The 17,802-nt window shown below is 43.3% G+C and overlaps 1 protein-coding gene across 5 annotated transcripts in view; it reads left to right on the forward strand.

Moving 5' to 3' along the window:
• The first annotated feature begins 937 nt into the window (after positions 1-937).
• PARP4 (poly(ADP-ribose) polymerase family member 4) overlaps positions 938-17,802 on the forward strand; it is a 93,557-nt gene continuing 76,692 nt past the window's right edge. For 4 of the 5 annotated variants that reach the window (XR_012426764.1, XR_012426765.1, XR_012426766.1 and 1 more), the window contains exons 1-7: positions 938-990; positions 8,608-8,740; positions 10,564-10,765; positions 12,059-12,125; positions 13,016-13,091; positions 14,190-14,303; positions 17,387-17,536. Coding sequence is in view for 2 of the 5 variants with exons in the window: in XM_045377211.3 (XP_045233146.2) it covers positions 8,609-8,740; positions 10,564-10,765; positions 12,059-12,125; positions 13,016-13,091; positions 14,190-14,303; positions 17,387-17,536 (741 nt within the window). In the remaining 3 variants the exon portion in view is untranslated. The remainder of the gene's footprint in view (positions 991-8,607; positions 8,741-10,563; positions 10,766-12,058; positions 12,126-13,015; positions 13,092-14,189; positions 14,304-17,386; positions 17,537-17,802) is intronic. The other variant, XM_074021733.1, reaches the window with a different exon arrangement.

The following is a 17,802-nucleotide window of genomic DNA, read 5'->3' on the forward strand; positions in this document are numbered from 1 at the left end:
TATGTTTCCCTTCACTTTTTGTCAATGTTTAAGACAGTTTAAAGTATTTGTCTAATAATTCCTATGTCTGTGCTTCCTTGGCTCAGGGACAATTTCTGTTCATTTCTTTTTTCCTTTGAATTGGCCATTTTTTAACTTATTTTTTTTGCATGCCTCATAGTTTTTTGTTGAAGATTGGACATTGTGAACATTATGATGTGGTAACTCTAGGAATCAGTCTCTCTCCTCCCCTAGAATCTCTGGTTTCTTGGACAACCCTATAGAGTAGGTTGTAATGATGAAACTTGAATTACCTTGTCCCCAAGCCCCTCCGTAATAAATTGTGGAGTCAGGATTCAACGCCATACCCTTTCCACTCTATTCTCTACGCTATCCTTTCTATTCTCATTTTATTCAGTATCCTAAAAATCTGAATCTTCCGCATTGCTTTATTCCCATTTCAGTGAATCTCAGATCTGTATCTCCAGCCCCCGCCTCTCTTGAATGGCGGATAAATATATTTCCAACTGCTTACAAACACTATCACGAATTTCAAACTCAGGAAGGCTTAAACTAAATGTATTATCTTATTCTCCTGTTTGCCCAAACTTTCCCGAAATTTTTTTCTTTCCTACCCTTGTGAATCCCTTCCATTTCTCAGTTAAAGGACAGCACCATCCACCCACCTCTCCCAAAGCCGAGCTCTGTATTAATCCTCATTGGCCAAATCCCTCCTGAAATAGGAAACTGAAACAAAGCCCTGAACCCTCCGGCTGATTTTGGAAGAGAAACCCCGCCAGAGACCGGGTCCCGCTCCCCACCGGGCGGACCCGATTCCAGGCGCGTTCTGGTGACTGTCCCCGCGTGGGACGCTGCGCTGGCCTGGTGCGGGGCGGGGTTCCGGCGCAGTGGCGCCCGCCCAGCCCCGGGGCAGGGAGAGCCTAGAATCCGGAAGCACGGAGTGCCAGGAGCGGAATCGGAGCGCCGGGAGCCAGCGGGATCCTCTGGCAGGTGCGTGGGCGCGGCGGGGTCGGGGGCTGCCCAAGGTCCCTGCAGTCCTGGCCAGGAAGTGGCCCGTGTGCTCTGCGCGGCGCCTTCTCCGCCAGTGGCTGCGCCCTTGTCCTGCGCGGCGTCGGCGCTGGGGGCCTGATGGCGCTGTGAGGCCCGGGGCGGACGAGCTAGTGCAGCCAGCGCGCTCGGGAGGGATGTTGCGGTCGTTCCGCTCAGCCCCGCAGCGCAGCCCGGGTGACGAGAAACTGGGTGCGGTGGGGGGCGCCCACCGGAGCCGGCACTCACACCAAGTCTCCGGACCCCGGGCGGTGTGGTTCGCAGTAGAATGTGCTGTTTCTTGTTTCCTTTATGCCAAATGGCCTTCTTTCCTAAAGTTAGGTTTCAAATTGTGCAAAAGTAAGGGGGTTTGGTGAGTAATCAGGAAGTCCCATCTGACCCCGTATTGGGAACACCGTGGTAGAAACAATGTGTTTGTTGAGGTCCAAAGTTGAAAACCTCTAACTCAGTCAAGTAATTCCTGGTGGGAGGGCCAAATGATTCACCCAGGGGTCGAGTTGGTAGATCTCAGCTTCTAGAAAACCAAGGCGCTGCTAAATATTCAAGCCCAAGCACTTTCGATTCTGGACTGCTGCATGACAACAATTATATGACAATGTCCAAGCATAGTGCTTTGATAAAGGGGAAATTCGCTCTGAGTATGTGCGTGTTGCAGATTATTTCATTACATCTGACTTCATCATTTGTTGAGTAAACATTAGGTCCTGTCTGTGTGCGTAGAGCTACTGTAAGTCATAGGAGTGGAAATTAAAGTAGTACGTTTGTTGTTTAAGGGTTTAATAATCCCATTAGGAAGGTGCATTACTGATGCCATTTGGGTCCAAAATGCGAATAGTGTCAGAAGGCTTTTCTGTAATCCTGGGCTTTAATGGATGCACGTGAGAGTTTTTAGTAAGCAAGCTTTTATTGAATGCCCACTGTATATCAAAAGTGATCTTAGCGTGCGGTGACTCACACACTTTGGAAGGCGGAAGCTCCAGAATCAAGGCTACCCAGAAAGGGACTCCTTGCGGTTTTGCCAGTGCTAAAGACAAAGACCTGTGAAGCAGGAAGCCCCTTGATTCCACCTACACCAATGGTTTGTGGATAGAGCAGCCAGGAGTTTGTGAGGAGGCGTGCTGAGGGTTTCTTAGGAACCGGGGCTGTGCCCTGCTGTCTTTGGACGGAAGACACTCTGTGAATGCTATTTTGGGAAGAAGCTGGGAAGAGGGACAGGCTGGAGTGACTGCAGATTTGCCTTAGAGAATAACCAGCCCCTAGCTCTGTGTCTGCCACATCTCATGTCTGCATAATCAGCGCTGATGAAAACATGAACTAACTCTGTGTTTAGAGAACATTTTGAAACAAGGAAGAACTGGTGGCGCATGTCGGTTAGGAGCTGTTAACCCAGAAGAGGCCTGGCTTTTTAGAGAGACTAGAGATGAATCTGTGGAAAGAGAGAAGTCAAGGCCTGACTTGAGATTTCACGAAGCCCAAAGTGTGCCTTTCCATACCTTCCATGCAGCCACAGGTGCTAAGAGCAGACTGCAGATTTATGTTTAGTATGTTTTTACTCTGGGCCGGGCACGGCAGCTCACACCTATAACCCCAGCACTCTGGGAGGCTGAGGCAGGAGGATCGCCTGAGCCCAGGACTCTGTGACCAGCCTGGGCAACATAGTAAGACCTGACTCCAAAAATAAGCTGGGCATGGTGGTGCAGGCCTGGGGTCCCAGCTACTAAGGAGCCCGGGGTGAAAGGATTGCTGGGAAGGGAGGCTGAGGTTGCAGTGAGCTGTGACAGTGACTGCACCACTGCACTCCAGCCTGGGATACACAGCCACACCCTGCCTCCAGTAAAATAAAATGTTTATACTTTGATTTCACAACTGTGTGTATGTACTTAATGCCACTGAACTGTACACTTAAAATGGTTAAGATGGTAAATTTTATCTTCTGCATGTTTTACCACAATGTTTAAAAGGCTAAAAAATGTTTATACTCCTTGATTCACTAATTCCACTTCTGGCCATCAACTCTAGGGAAACTATGACAGAGATGTGGCCAAAAAATATATGTACAAACATTTTAATTAAAGTGTATTTCAAATAGTGAACACTTAAGTAACCAAGTATCTGATGACTTGGGGAAGGATGAAATAAATGCAAAGCTTATGTAACCACTAAAAACACCTTCAAAGAATATTTACTGACATAGGGAGAATATCACTGAAAGCTAAATAAGCTGTGAAGGTGAAAGTCCTATTTAAAAAGTAAAATAAGAGCAACTGGCTATAACATTGAATATAGAATATTAATAATTTAGAAAATACAATGATACAAGAAAGAATAATACCAGAAAAAATATTAAAATATCAACAGTGGGGGCCAGGTGCGGCGGCTCATGACTGTAATCCTAGCACTTTGGGAGGCAGAGGTGGGTGGATCACTTGAGCCAGGAGTTTGAGACCAGCTTGGCCAACGTGGTGAAACCCCCATCTCTACTAAAAATATAACAATTAGGTGGGCGTGGTGGCGCGTGCCTGTAGTCCCAGCTACTTGGAGGCTGAGGCACAAGAATTACTTGAACCTGGGAGGCAGAGGTTGCAGTGAGCTGAGATCGTGCCACTGCACTCCAGCCTGGGTGACAGAGCGAGACTGGCTCAAAAAACAATCAACAGTGGGGTTATTTCTGGATGAAGGGATCAGGTGCTTTTTTAAAAACAACTTTATTGATATGTACAACTATTATATATCCAAAAAGTACTATTTAAAAATGTATTGGGTACAATTTACATACCATTAAATTTACTCATTTTAATTGTACAATTCAATAATTTTTTTATTTTTTTTATTTTTTTTTTTTTTTGAGATAGGGTCTCTGTCACCCAGGCTGGAGTGCAGTGGCGTGATCACAGCTCACTGCAACCTTGACCTCCCAGGCTTAAGTGATCCTCCCACCTAAGTCTCCTGAGTAGCTGGGACCATAGGCATGTACCACCATGCACAGCTAAGTTTTGTACTTTTTGTAGAGAGAAGGTTTTGCCATGTTGGCCAGGCTACTCTCAAACTCCTGGTCTCAAGCGATCTGCTCCACTTAGTCTCCTGAAGTGCTAGGTTTACAGGCATGAGCCACATTGCCTGGCCCAATTCAATAATGTTTAATAATTTAGCAAGTTGTGTACCATCACCGCAGTCTAGTTTTGAGCATTCCCATCATATTAGGTGCTTTTTATTTTTTCTTCATAGTGATTAACTTTTAACACAAAAAAATTGTTCAAACTTTGATTCAATAGTTCTAGTTAAGTATTATTTTCTAAGATGGCTGTTGGAGATGGAAACAAGGATTTGCACATAAGGATGTTCATCACAGCTTTTTATGATACCAAAAATTAGAAATGATTTAATTTTCCAACAATAACTCATTTACAGTCCATATCTGATAGTCTCCATTAAAAATGTTTTCCAATAATATTTAATGACAAAATGCTCAAGATGCTGACTGGTAACAGCGAGATAGGTAGTGTAATTTCAGTTTTGATAAAAAATATAGTCTGCAGCTGGGCGTGGTGGCTCATGCTTGTAATCTCAGCACTTTGGGAGGCTGAGGCGTGTGGATCACTTGAGGTTGGGAGTTCGAGACCACACTGGCCAACATGGTGAAACCCCATCTCTCCTAATAATACAAAAATTAGCCAGGCATGGTGGCAGGCGCCTATAATCCCAGCTACTTGGGAGGCTGAAGCAGAAGAATCGCTTGAACCCGGGAGGCAGAGGTTGCAGTGAGCCGAGATCTCACCACTGCACTTCCATCTAAGTGACAAGAGCGAGAATGTCTCAAAAAAAACAAAGTGTTAATAATACATAGACCTAGAAAAAAGCCCAGAAGAAAAATGCAAAACAAGATGCTAACGTAGCCTTAGGTTTTGAGATTTGTTTTGTTTTGCTGTTATACAATTCTGTATTTTTCATATTTTCGACAGTGACCATGAATCACTTTTCCAGGAAACACTTTTTAAACAGGTCAGAGGATTTTACACATCCAGGACCCATCAATGTCCTGGAAATTATTAAAGAGTCATTAAAGGCTTTTAGTGGTTTTTGTGTGTGTTGTTTTTAATTGTCAGAGATTACATTGACTAGCATAGATTAACCTAAATAATGTGGTGTAATCTTCTTTTTTTTTTTTTTTTTTTGAGATGCAGTCTCGCTCTGTCACCCAGGCTGCAGTGCAGTGGCCAGATCTCAGCTCACTGCAAGCTCCGCCTCCCGGGTTTACGCCATTCTCCTGCCTCAGCCTCCCGAGTAGCTGGGACTACAGGCGCTGCCACCTCGCCCGGCTAGTTTTTTGTATTTTTTTCAGTAGAGACGGGGTTTCACCGTGTTAGCCAGGATGGTCTCGATCTCCTGACCTTGTGATCTGCCCGTCTCGGCCTCCCAAAGTGCTGGGATTACAGGCGTGAGCCACCGCGCCTGGCCCGGTGTAATCTCTTTTACGGTACCCCTCATTTCATCCCTCCTATCTCTGCACAGATGCTGATTATTGAATGTAAGAGGCAGTCAGCAAATGAAACTTTTACATACTAATGTTATGGAAAGGCAGAATTACATCAAGAGACTTCAGTTTAACTGGACCTCAAAAGAAAGATTTAAAAATATGAATCCTTAATATGTTCATTCATTGTGTCCTGGATGGGGGAGACAGCATGGGGTGAGGAAGGGCTGGGGGTCCCAGGGAGAAGAACTATAAGATATAACAGCATGTGTCAAGACTTGGAGGACCAAGCTGTGGGTTTCTTCCTCCTGAAGAAAAGGCCAGTGTGGCCAGGAGGGAATGAGATAGCTGCTGGCCTTGAACCATGATAAGCAATTTGTATTTTATCTGAAATGTAATTTAAAACCAAAAACCAAGATTCCTCAAGCTGCAGCGTGGAGAAGAGATTGAACCGCAGGCGCAACAGGAGTGGGAGCCGGTCAGGATGAGAGGGCGTGGGCCAGGGTGGCAGCAGGAGGGACAAGTTCTATAGATTGGGGCTGTATCGGGGGCTGTGATGGAAGAGGTACAACTGGCAGAAGGAGATGGGGCTGCAAGGAGTCAAGAATAGCACCTAGTAGTTGTCTCCAGCCAAGAGGGGAGGAGGAGGCCTGGGCTGGGTATGTGGCGCCTCTGTGGTACCAAGGAGACCCAGAAGTGAGGTGTCACGGAGGCACTGGCATTGTGTCCTCAATTGGGAGCCCAGGGAATGGGCTCCAACACACACAGGGCAAAGGGCCTAGGTAGGGCGGGGCCTCCGGCCTGTGGGAGCAGGAGGTAAAAGGGCAGGCAGAGTAAAGGAGAAATGCGGAGCCCAACCGCGGTGCAGGGCTGTGGCCTTGCAGCGACTCAGCTTAGTCCCAAGACGCGCGGGGCCGCAGCAGAGAGCCTGCCCTGCCTACCCAAACTAACACAGGACCTGCAACCGCGATCCTCAAACTAGCACAGAACTTGGGAACCGCTTTGCCAAACTGCAGCTTACTTTGGGGGAGCCTGTTAGACGTGACTCCTTGCTTTTAAAAATTGACAAATACTGGTCTGGGCAACGTGGTGAAACCCTGTCTCTACTAAAAATAGAAAAAATTAGCCGGGCATGGTGGTGGCGGGCGCCTGTAGTCCCAGCTACTCGGGAGGCTGAGGCAGGAGAATTGCTTGAACCCAGCGTTAGCACAAACTGTAACATTTTGTAAGCTTCCCGCTGTTTTGCAGACCTTGGTCAAGGTGAAACAGTTCTCCCGGGTTGGGGTGGTGAGAAACATCCTTCCCAGCCACCTGACCACAAGGCCAACAAAGACTCATCTAAAGAAACATCGCTCTCATCTCTTGCTGGGCAAAGGTCCAAGGAACACCACGATAACATCCCGCCTGAATAAGGGCCAGAACCCTTATTCCGGGTTACAAATCAATACAAATCATGCGAACATCTTATTGATATCCTGCGGGGCAACAAGCCATACTACCCAGACTCTTCCCGCCCATACCTATACGTACTGTCAGCCTGTAGGCAGCAGTGGGCTCTGGCATTAGGCTGCTCCCCTACTTCTGTAGGTTTTATGCTGGACATAAAGCCTGCATTTGCAATCTCAGTCTCTCAATCTCTCAATCTCTCTCTCTTGCTCTCTCGCTCTCTCTCTCTCGCCCCTCTGTATGCGTGTGTGTGTGTGTGTCTGTCTGTCTGTCTTTCTTTAACCCTCACCTTTCCTTCCCGGAAGGCAGAGATTGCAGTGGGCAGAGATTGCAGTGAGCTGAGATCTGCCACTGTACTCCAGCCTGGGCAACAGAGTGATACCCTGTCTTTAAAAAAAAAAAAAAAAAAGAGCCAGGCGCGGTGGCTCACACCTGTAATCCCAGATTTTTGGGAGGCCAAGGTGGGCAGATCGCTTGAGGTCAGAAGTTCAAGACCAGCCTGGCCAACATGGTGAAACCCCCGACTCTACTAAAAATATGAAAATTAGCCAGGTGTCTTGGTGGACACCTGTAATGTCAGCTACTTGGGAGACTGAGGCAGGAGAATTGATTGAATCCAGGGGGTGGAGGTTGCAGTGAGCCAAAATTGCACCAGTGCACTCCAGCCTGGGTGACAGAGTGAGATTCTGTCTCAAAAAAAAAAAAAAAAAAAAAAAAATTTACAAATAGTGGAAATTAAACCCAATTTTTCACCATGTATTAATTTATTGTTAAATACACATTTCAATACAAAATTGAGAATGCATGGCATAGTAAATGAATTAAATTAATCCAGGCTGGGTGTGGTGCCTCACATTTGTAATCCCAGCACTTTGGGAGGCTGGGTTTGAGCCCAGCCTGGTCAACATGGTGAAACCTCCTCTCTACTAAAAATACACAAATTAGCCACGTGTGGTGGTGCGCACATGTAGTCCCAGCTACTTGGGAGGCTGAGGCAGGAGGAGGCTGAGGCAGGGGAATCACTTGAACCAGGGAGGCGGAGGTTGCAGTGAGCTGAGGTCACACCACTGCGCTCCAGCCTGGGTGACAGAGTGAGATTCTGTCTCCAAAAAAAAAAAAAATTAACCCAAATGCAGAATATATATGTGTGTATACGTACACATACATATTCCATTTAAACATAGTTGTATATTTTTATTACCAGTTGTTCAGTTTTTCCCCAGAATGGCCTAACAGAAACCCACATAAAGAGTCTTTTTGAATGCCTAGAATTAAGTATAAAAAACTCAGGGTTTCACTATCAAATAATGTTAATTTTTAATTTAGAAGTAAATGGTTCCGTGTTCTGGAGTCACACACTTGATCTGTAACTGAAATCTGTCATGTTTTTATTCAGATGTATATTATGAGCCTGTACAAAGGGATTTTTGGTGTTGTAATATCAATCATAAAAGCTAGAAGTGATTCTTAAACCAACACACATGTTGCAAGCTAGGATATTATTCAGCTTTTGCAATGTTCAATTGATAACATGATTACAATATCTTTCTTAAGATAATGCCCAATTTTCCCACAGTTTGCTTGTATAATCTAAATTCACTGTCAATTATATTTACTTAAGAGAGTAAACTTTTTTCCTACAGGATGATGATGGGAATCTTTGCAAATTGTATCTTCTGTCTGAAAGTGAAGTACTTACCTCGGCAGCAGAAGAAAAAGCTACAAACTGACATTAAGGAAAACGGTGGAAAGTTTTCCTTTTCATTAAATCCTCAGGTATTTCCAAATGTCATAAACTACAGTGTGATAAAATATCGCGCATTTGGGGATCGGGGTCTTGGTTAGAAGAGGAAGCAGAGATTAGCAGCAGGAGACAGTGAGCTACTCGAAGTTCATCAGGAGAGGCTGTGACATGGCCCATCGGGAGGCTGGGCCCCGAGAGGCAGAGGAGGCCCAGCCCTGTCCTCTCTCTCTTCCTTGAACTGCAGGACAGTCCCACATGTCCTATGAAATAGGATATTACTAGAGCACAGCCAAATATGAAAATAGAATTTCAGACCAGCCATATCTATTCTTGAAGGAGAAAAGTCATAGTGCACGGGATTTGCAAAAAGTGCACTGTCGTCACTCACCAGTCTGTCCACGCTGGAGTGATCCACTGGTGAGCCAGGTTCCTGGGGGCAGAAAGAAAGACATGCAGTGCAGACTCATCTTCGCAGTGTAGCTTCTGCTGTTTGTTTTGTTCATTTAAAGGCTGCAGGAATCTACTTTCTGCCTCTTGAACTTGTAAGCCTGGCAGTTCAGAATAATAGGATTTTACAGCTGGATGAAATCTTGGAAATAATTCAGTCTAACCTCCTCTTTTTTAAACCACCTCACTGTAAGAAGTAAAAATAGAAATCCAAAGGCTCTAGGTGCCAGACCGGCCTGTCCCTGTCCTCTGCTGTTCCCTCTGCTGACGGATTGATGAGCTGACTCAGCCTGCTCCTCCCTGGGCCTCAGCTCTGGGGCTTGGCCATAGTGAGCCTCATCTGTTCTGTGAAGCGTGTTCAACTCCAGCTGAATACCAGAAATGCAGTGTCCCTGTTTACTTCCAATTCAGGTAGAATTGTATATACTTCGCTTATACGGCTTCCCACACTGAGCTGTCTCACCATATCTGTGGACAGATGAATAATTCATGCCTGCTCTCCCTTCTCAGTTTGTCTTCTGTGTGGAGAACTGCCAACCTGGTCTCTCCTCTTTAGAAACTCACATACTGTGAGTGCAACCTTGTGGAAGTCAATGTACATAAACATGTGAAATGTGCATCCCAGCTCCTGTAGAGAAGGAGGCAGCTCTATATGTAATGATGAGGAACAACTGCCAAGATAAATTCAGTGGAAAAGCCAGCACGGAAGAGGCTGAGTAGCACGCTGCCATGTGTCTATGCACAGTGTAGCTCCACAGGATTTGTGAGGAGCAAGTGACAGCAGGTGCCTCTGCAGAGAGGAACTGGGAACAACAGGATGAAGTTAACATGTCATCATTTTTATTTTATTTTTTAGATATTCTACAATGTGAATTTACTGTTTATTAAAAAATAAATAATAGTATAAGCTGGGCATAGTGGCTCATGCCTGTAAACCCAGCTGAGATGGGAGAATCACTTGAGGCTGAGAGTTCAAGACCGGCCTGGTCAACATAGCAAGACCCCATCTCTACAAAAAAAGAAGATTTTTTTAAATTACAAATTAAAATAATGAGTAACCTCTGAACCTCCGTTTCCACTACTAAGAAAATAATTGACCAAGTGCACAAAGATGTGTACATGAGGATAGTCATCACAGCATTGTTTACAATAATGAAAATTTAGAAATAACCTCCAGGGTTAATCAATTATGGTACATTTGTATCCATATTCTTTAAAAACAGTTGAGTTTTAAAATGTTTGTGTAACTAGAAACTTTGTTATTTATAGAGGTTTTTAGAAATTTGAGAAAAATTATCACAAACTACCTTAAAACAAGACTTTTTAAGGGTGAAGATTACAGATACAAAAAACTTACTGAAATGTTGTTTTTCCTGATGCATAATGGATTGACTCTTTTTTTCCTTAGTGCACACATGTAATCTTAGACAATGCTGACGTTCTGAGTCAGTACCAGCTGAATTCTATCCAAAAGAACCACGTTCATATTGCAAACCCAGATTTTATATGGGAATCTATCAGAGAAAAGAAACTCTTGGATGTAAAGAATTATGATCCTAATAAGCCCCTGGACATCACACCACCTCCTGATCAGAAGGCGAGCGGTCCTGGTAGGTATCTCATAGCAAGCGTTTAATGTATCATAGGTACTATAGGACACACTTGGGTTTGTCAAAGATGACATAGACAGAGAATTGACCAGAAATACTACAAAAACAGACTTCTCTTACCTCAGCAAATGGACAGAAAAATAACAAAGGACAAAAGACTACTTTAGCAATGGAAACAGATTTCTTGATATCCAGCCTAGTACGGTCAGATTCAAAATGGCCACAAAACACTGATCATCTCAGAAAACCTGATTGTGATTTTAACTAGGGGAGGGAAAAGCCTTGGTGTTAAACAGTGGTTACTACAACCTAATGACTGGAAATGTGAGGACCAGCATTTTGCTAAAGAAATTCTTTCCAAACAAAAGATTGTTTCCCCAACAGAAACATATTTTCTTTATAAACCCAGATTTTATTTTGGAAACTGGCCAAGAAGAAAGCCTTTGGACATGAGAAATGCACTCTTCCTAGTCACATCAAAAATCGAACAGTTCTGATAAATACTAACTTACAGTAAGCACATGGTATGTGTTAGATACCGTAAGGACTTGGCAGGGTAGAGCCTCCTTAGACAATCGTCCAGAAGGGCTGCTGCAGTCCCAGCACATGTCCCAGCAAATGATAGTTACAACAGAAATAGACAAAATAGTAAACTCCTTTCACATTGAAAACATATTGTATGACAGCCAGCATAATTTACTCAGATTCCAAATTACTACAAATACACTGATGATCTTTGGAATCTTGACAGTATAAATAAAACTGGAAAGAAGTCCTCACATGAAGAGTTATTCCTATATATCACAGTGCTCTAGATGGTGTTACTGTTTCTCTGTACAAAAAGTATGAAGCAAAAGCTCATGTAGAGCCCCTGACTTTCCCTCTTCTAAGCTAGAACATCTCCAGCTCCTTCGCTCGTGATGTGCCGACTCTCGGGAACTCATTCTGATCCTGTGCACTTTGTACTCTTCAAGAGGAAAGTGCCCATTGAAAATTGTACGGCTCTCTGTGAGTTTCAAATAATAACAGATGAGAATTCTCCTGATATGCCTGTTAAGATAGAATTAGAGGATGTTCTCACTATCTTGTAATGTTATACTTTCCTCTTACAATGTATACCTTCCTCTTATAATAGTATACCTTCCTCTTTTCCCACCGGGTTATCCTTAGATCACCAAAATTGTAACGAATTTAAGGATATATTTATGAATCTTAACAATTCCAGCACTTAGGTTAAGGAAATAGAATAAGCCTTTGGGCAGTAAACAAGTGTGCTGTTTGCTTTAATTCTAGAAGTGAAAACAGAAGGTCTGTGCCTGGACAGTGCCACAGAGGAGGAAGACACTGTGGAACTCACTGAGTAATTTTCTTCTTTCTGATTCCTGGGACTCTACAGAGTTTGCAAAATCTTGTGTAAACCTCAAGCACAGTATTAAAATTCTGTTTGTAGACTTTTTCATATTTTATTTTGTGTATATAACTCTTCAGTGATTTTTTATTTGAGTCTTTTTCTTCAACTAGTATAGTGATCATTATTTTAAATTCTCAGTATTAAATGAGATTGGGTGCAATTATTAGATTAAAAAAAAAAACTATTTTCATCCTATTACTTTCCTGAGCAGCCTTTAGAGTAAAGACAGTTTGTTACTTTTGCCTGATATTTTCAAAAATGGAAATAGCAACAGCCTTCCTCAAATGGAGTACGGGAGTCTAAAGTTCTATATGGCTTCTTAAAGCACACGCAAAACATTGGGTTAACTAGGCATCGCATTCAATCTTGTTGTATTTGTTAATAATAGTGTTTAAAGAGAAGAAAATACAAAATGAAAAGTACAAATTATGAGAAGTTCTGACTCCTTCATTTTAGAGAGGAATGGACTGTGGTCTGGAGAGGAGTGACATAGCTTCTAAGGGTCAGATCCAAAGCAGACACAAGTAGCCCATTCCCAGAGTGTGTGGCCCACTTCTTTCTGCCTCTGCCTGTGCTGCGTGGACACCGTCTTCCCGTGCAGTCGCTACAGTACTGGGTATCTGAGCTGGAGAATTATGCAGAGGAGGCATCCAGCTCATTTCAAATGATCTTTTAACAATTTCTGGAACAGCTAAGGAGGCCTTAGGGACTTACCATGTATTTTGTAAGGAATCTATCATATATTTTGTAAAGATGTACAAGAAAAATTTTATGAAATTCTGTTTAACCTAAAATCCATTTAATGTTAAAATTTTAATTATATGCTGTACAAATTTCAGGTTTGGTACAGAGAATGTTGAAATTCCTCATCTTCCTCAAGATTTTGAAGTTGCAAAATATAACACCTTGGAGAAAGTAAGAATCTGGTTTCCAGTTAGCCAAAAAAAAAAAAAAAAAAAAAAAAACCTGTTTGAATGTCTTCTGATTGTTTTTCCTATTCAATCATTTTCTCAGTTTTGAAAAATTAGGCATATCCTGAATATCATATATTCCTTAAAATATGAGTTGATTTTATTTATTTATATATTTATTTATTTATTTTTGTGGAGACAAAGTCTCACTATGTTGCTGGTCTCGAACTCCTGGGCTCAAGCCATCCTCCCTCTTTTGCCTCCCAAAGTGCTAGGAATACAGGCATGAGCCACTGCATCTGGACCTGATTTTTAATAGTCAAGAAAATGTTTATGTTTATAAATTAATGTTTAAATTTTTAGTATTATAAAAGTAATGCATGTTCATAGCAAAAATTTTAAACAGTATAAAATATCAATACAGCATTAAAATAAAAGTCCTCTTCCCTGTTATTAACAGTTTCTTGTATCTGGAAAGGGAAGGTTTGACACTAAGTATTTACACTATGTTGCATTTCCATCCCTTTTGTGTTACAAAAACAAAATCTTTTTTTTTTCCCCCCACAAAGTCATGCAAATGAAAATCAACACTAGTGTCTGGTGTGGCATCACTTGCCTACAGTCCCAGCTACTTAGAGGGCTGAGGCAGGTGGATCTCTTGAGCCCAGGAGTTTGAGGCTACCCTGGGCAACATGGCAAGACCTTTGTTTCTAAAATATACGTATAGATATAAGGTATATAGACACTACCCTTCAAAGTGATGTTCCATTTGTATTTTGAGATATGTTAATAAAATGTAACTTGAAAATAACATTTCCCTCTTTGATAAAGAAAACATGAAAAACGGTATGGTGTAAACATATACAGATCTATTTATGGGATGGTAAAAACACAGGAGGGAAACATAACAAAATATTAATACTGATTGTATTGTTGTCGTAGGATTTTAGGAGATTTTAATTTTCTTCTTGATACTTTTCTGTATTTTCTAAATTATATCTCTAAATGAGCATATTTTATAATTATAATCAACATTTTCAAATGGCACATGTAGTTTGGTGTTTCCCGAGTGCAGCTTCTGAAAGCACATCCTATTTTCCAGGTGGGAATGGAGGGAGGCCAGGAATCTGTGGTTGTGGAACTGCAGAGTTCGCGGGACTCCAGGGACTGTCCTTTCCTGATATCCTCACACTTCCTCCTGGCTGATGGCTTGCAGGTAATGCTGTTTATGTTGATTCCTATGTGTTTATTGACCTCTGTTCATAACTCATTTCAATGAACCAGCCCGCCTCCCAACCTTTTTCTTCTTACCTGGTGTCTTAGCTCAGGCTGCTGTTAATAAATGCAACAGGCTAGGGAGCTTAAACAACAGACATTTATTTCTCACAGTGCTGAAGGCTGGAAGTCCAAGGTCAAAGTGCAGCAGGGTTGATTTCTTCTGGGGTTAGTCCCATTGTTGAGGTCCTGGGAGTTAGGACTTCGGGATATGCATTTTGTAGGGGTATAGTTCAGCCATAACACCTGGTAAGTAATTTTGTGAAGGGGAAATGTGTTCTCTTTTGGAGTGTGGGAGGGGAGGACCTCACCCCCTGAGTAGATCAGCACAGGGTCCCACTAGAAGGGAATGTTTACTGGGTGCAGGGTGTACAGCATTTTTGTTCTTGTTCCACATCACTTCTGGGATATTTTCCTGATATTTACACCTCTGAAAGCATTCCACTGATACACTTCATTAAGCACCTGCTATGTACCAAGCAATCGACTAGGGCTGACACTCAAAGATAAAAATAGCTTCACAGCCTGGCCCTCAGAAATCACTGCCTAGAAAGAAAAACACTCATCGTTACAATCCACTGTGACAATTCCAGTCCTGAATATATATATATATGAGGTATTGAGGGCTCCAGGTCACAGAGCCCTGGGAAAAACAAGGGAGGCCCAGCAGAGGCCATAACCTTTGCCCTAGGTCAGTATCAGGTCAAGAGCACAGTTCCAATCTAAAGCAATCATGAAACAAAAATAAATTTAGAATTAATGCCTGAAGTTCAAATAAAATGCTGCAACACCCACCAGGATGCCTTCTCAAGTAGACATTCAGAGTTACAGATCTATCTTTTTATTTTCTTTTTCCCTGAGACAGAGTCTAGCTCTGGTGCCCATGCTGGAGTGCAGTGGTGTCGGCTCACTGCAACCTCCGCCTCCTAGGTTTAAGCGATTCTCATGCCTCAGCCTCCCAACTAGCTGGGATTACAGGCATGCGCCACCATGCCCGGCTAACTTTTGTGTTTTTAGTAAAGACGGGGTTTCACCATGTTGGCCAGGCTGTTCTAACTCCTGACCTCACAATCCGCCTGCCTTGGCCTCCCAAAGTGCTGGGATTACAGGCATGAGCCACAGCATCCTGCCTACAGATCTGTCTTGGGCCAGGAAACAGTCACTTCTCCGTGGGAGTGGCCCTCACAGAGGTCCACACAGTCTCCAGGAGCTTTTCCCTTTGTTCCCACTCTGAGTGTCAGCTCAGGTACAAGAGAAAGAGACTCGCATCAGGTGGATGTGAGATCCACTTGGCTTGGAAGCCCCACCCCACAAGAGCCCAGAGCTCTTGTAACATTGTCATAGGTTCCATATGCCCTTGAGGGACATACCCAGTTATACGAGTCACTGCTCTCTGACACGCCCAAAGCTTGGGTTTCCCACCATGGAACCCGCAGTCTCAATGCAATTTATCAATGAGAGGCCACAATTCCATACACAATTTTGCCTACTATTACAGCTGACATGCCGTCTTTATCAGATTTCCACGGGAACAGAGCTAGAAAGCGAATCTATGGTCAAATATGTCCAAGAAGGAGAAGGGGTTTTGTTAACCTCGCACCCTGAAATGTATACTGTATTTTGTGAAGGATTCAGTTGTTTGGGTAAGAAGGAAGTAAAAATGAAGGTGAAAAACATGATAGAATGTGTTACTGTTTTCTTCATTGAGAAAGAAAACTGTAGCATTGTATAGGCCAGGACATCCCTCAGGGTGCCTTCCTCCCTTAGCAAGCCCACGTCTGTGTAGAGCACCCCTTGGGAGAGCCTGGTTTGCTGAGCACAGAAGCCTGTCCACCTTGATAACAGTGTGCCTTAGCCTGCCGTTCTGCTGAAGAGGATTTTCCAGCTTGCCCTTCTGCTTAATAAAACCATTTTGATGGGAAGCTTCCAAAATTACGTTAAACTTTACCTTCTTCAATGGAGTGACTTCAACAGGCCCTTCTTTTTTCCAGGTTTCAGAGGCGTCCTGCAGCCCCCCCATCTGGGAGGGTGGCTTATGGGTATCCTGAGTAGTGTGGCTTCCCAGGGGGCCACACCCCCAAGCCAGGGGCTCAGCCAACACCTACAAGGACACCAGGGCTGTGAGCTGGGGCAAGTTCTCCCAGATTCTCCTGGGATTAATGTTAGCATCACTGCCCACTACAGGAGCAGGAGTTTCCCAGAAAAGCAGAAAGTGCCGCCTCCATGGGCAGTTTGGGATGAGGGAGGAGCTGGAGCCTTTAACGCATGCGCGACTTAGTAACTTTCCTGCCTGTCCGCTGACTGTGATTTCATTTTCGCTGGTTGCCTGTCTCTAACAGTTCTTCCTTTCTGAAGTATTTTTCTTTTCCTCTCCTCCCCTGATTTTTTTTTCTCATTTCCAAAAAACTGGAAAGCCAGATTTCAAAGCTAATCAGAATGTTTGTAAAGAGTCTATAGACTTGGAAGGAAGTTTTGAGTGACTTTCCAGTGAAACAAACGATCTTTTCTGTCTGCTGTGCGTTCTCAAGCTTTTTGCCATTACCTCCAGGTTTTAGGCTATTAAGAGTTTAAAATTTTGGTAATTCTGGCCAGGCACGGTGGCTTACGCCTGTAATCCTAGCACTTCGGGAGGCCAAGGCGGGCAGATTGCTTGAGGTCAGGAGTTATTCAGGCCCACCTGGTTGAAACTCCGTCTCTACCAAAAAAACACAAAACAAATTAGCCAGGCGTGATGGCGCCTGCCTGTGGTCCCAGCTACTCAGGAGGCTGAGGCAGAAGAATTGCTTGAACCCAGGAGGTGGAGGTTGCAGTGAGTCGAGGTCGTGCCACTGCACTCCAGTCTGGGCAACAGAGCGAGACCCTGTCTCAAAAAAGAAAAGAAAAAGAATTTAAAATTTAAGTAATTCTTTGAAAAAAACTAATTTCTAAGCTTCTTCATGTCAAGGACCTAATGCTTTATTTATGTTCAATAAAACTAGATATGTAAATAATTACTGTACTTTTGCTATACACCATAATTTACAGACTAGAAGACAGTTTGCTATAAAGAAAACCTCTGAAGATGCAAGTGAATACTACGAAAATTACATCGAAGAACTTAAGAAACAAGGATTTCTACTAAGAGAACATTTCACACCTGAAGCAACCCAATTAGCATCTGAACAATTGCAAGCAGTAAGATTGATTTATAGTTTTTTAATTATTATATTTTTAATAGAAATGTTTTCTCTATTACAAATAAAAAACTGGGCCAGGCTTGGTGGCTCACGCTTGTATCCCAGCACTTTGGCGGGCCAAGGCAGGAGGATCACTTGAGGCCAGGAGTTCAAGACCAGCCTTGGTAACATGGAGAGACCCATTTCTACATAAACTGAAGAACATTAGCCAGGAATGGGGGCGTGCCTATAGTCTTAGCTACTCATGAGGCTGAAGCAGGAGGA

The sequence above is a fragment of the Macaca fascicularis genome, chromosome 17 (assembly GCF_037993035.2).
Source record: "Macaca fascicularis isolate 582-1 chromosome 17, T2T-MFA8v1.1".
Classification (NCBI taxonomy): domain Eukaryota; kingdom Metazoa; phylum Chordata; class Mammalia; order Primates; family Cercopithecidae; genus Macaca; species Macaca fascicularis.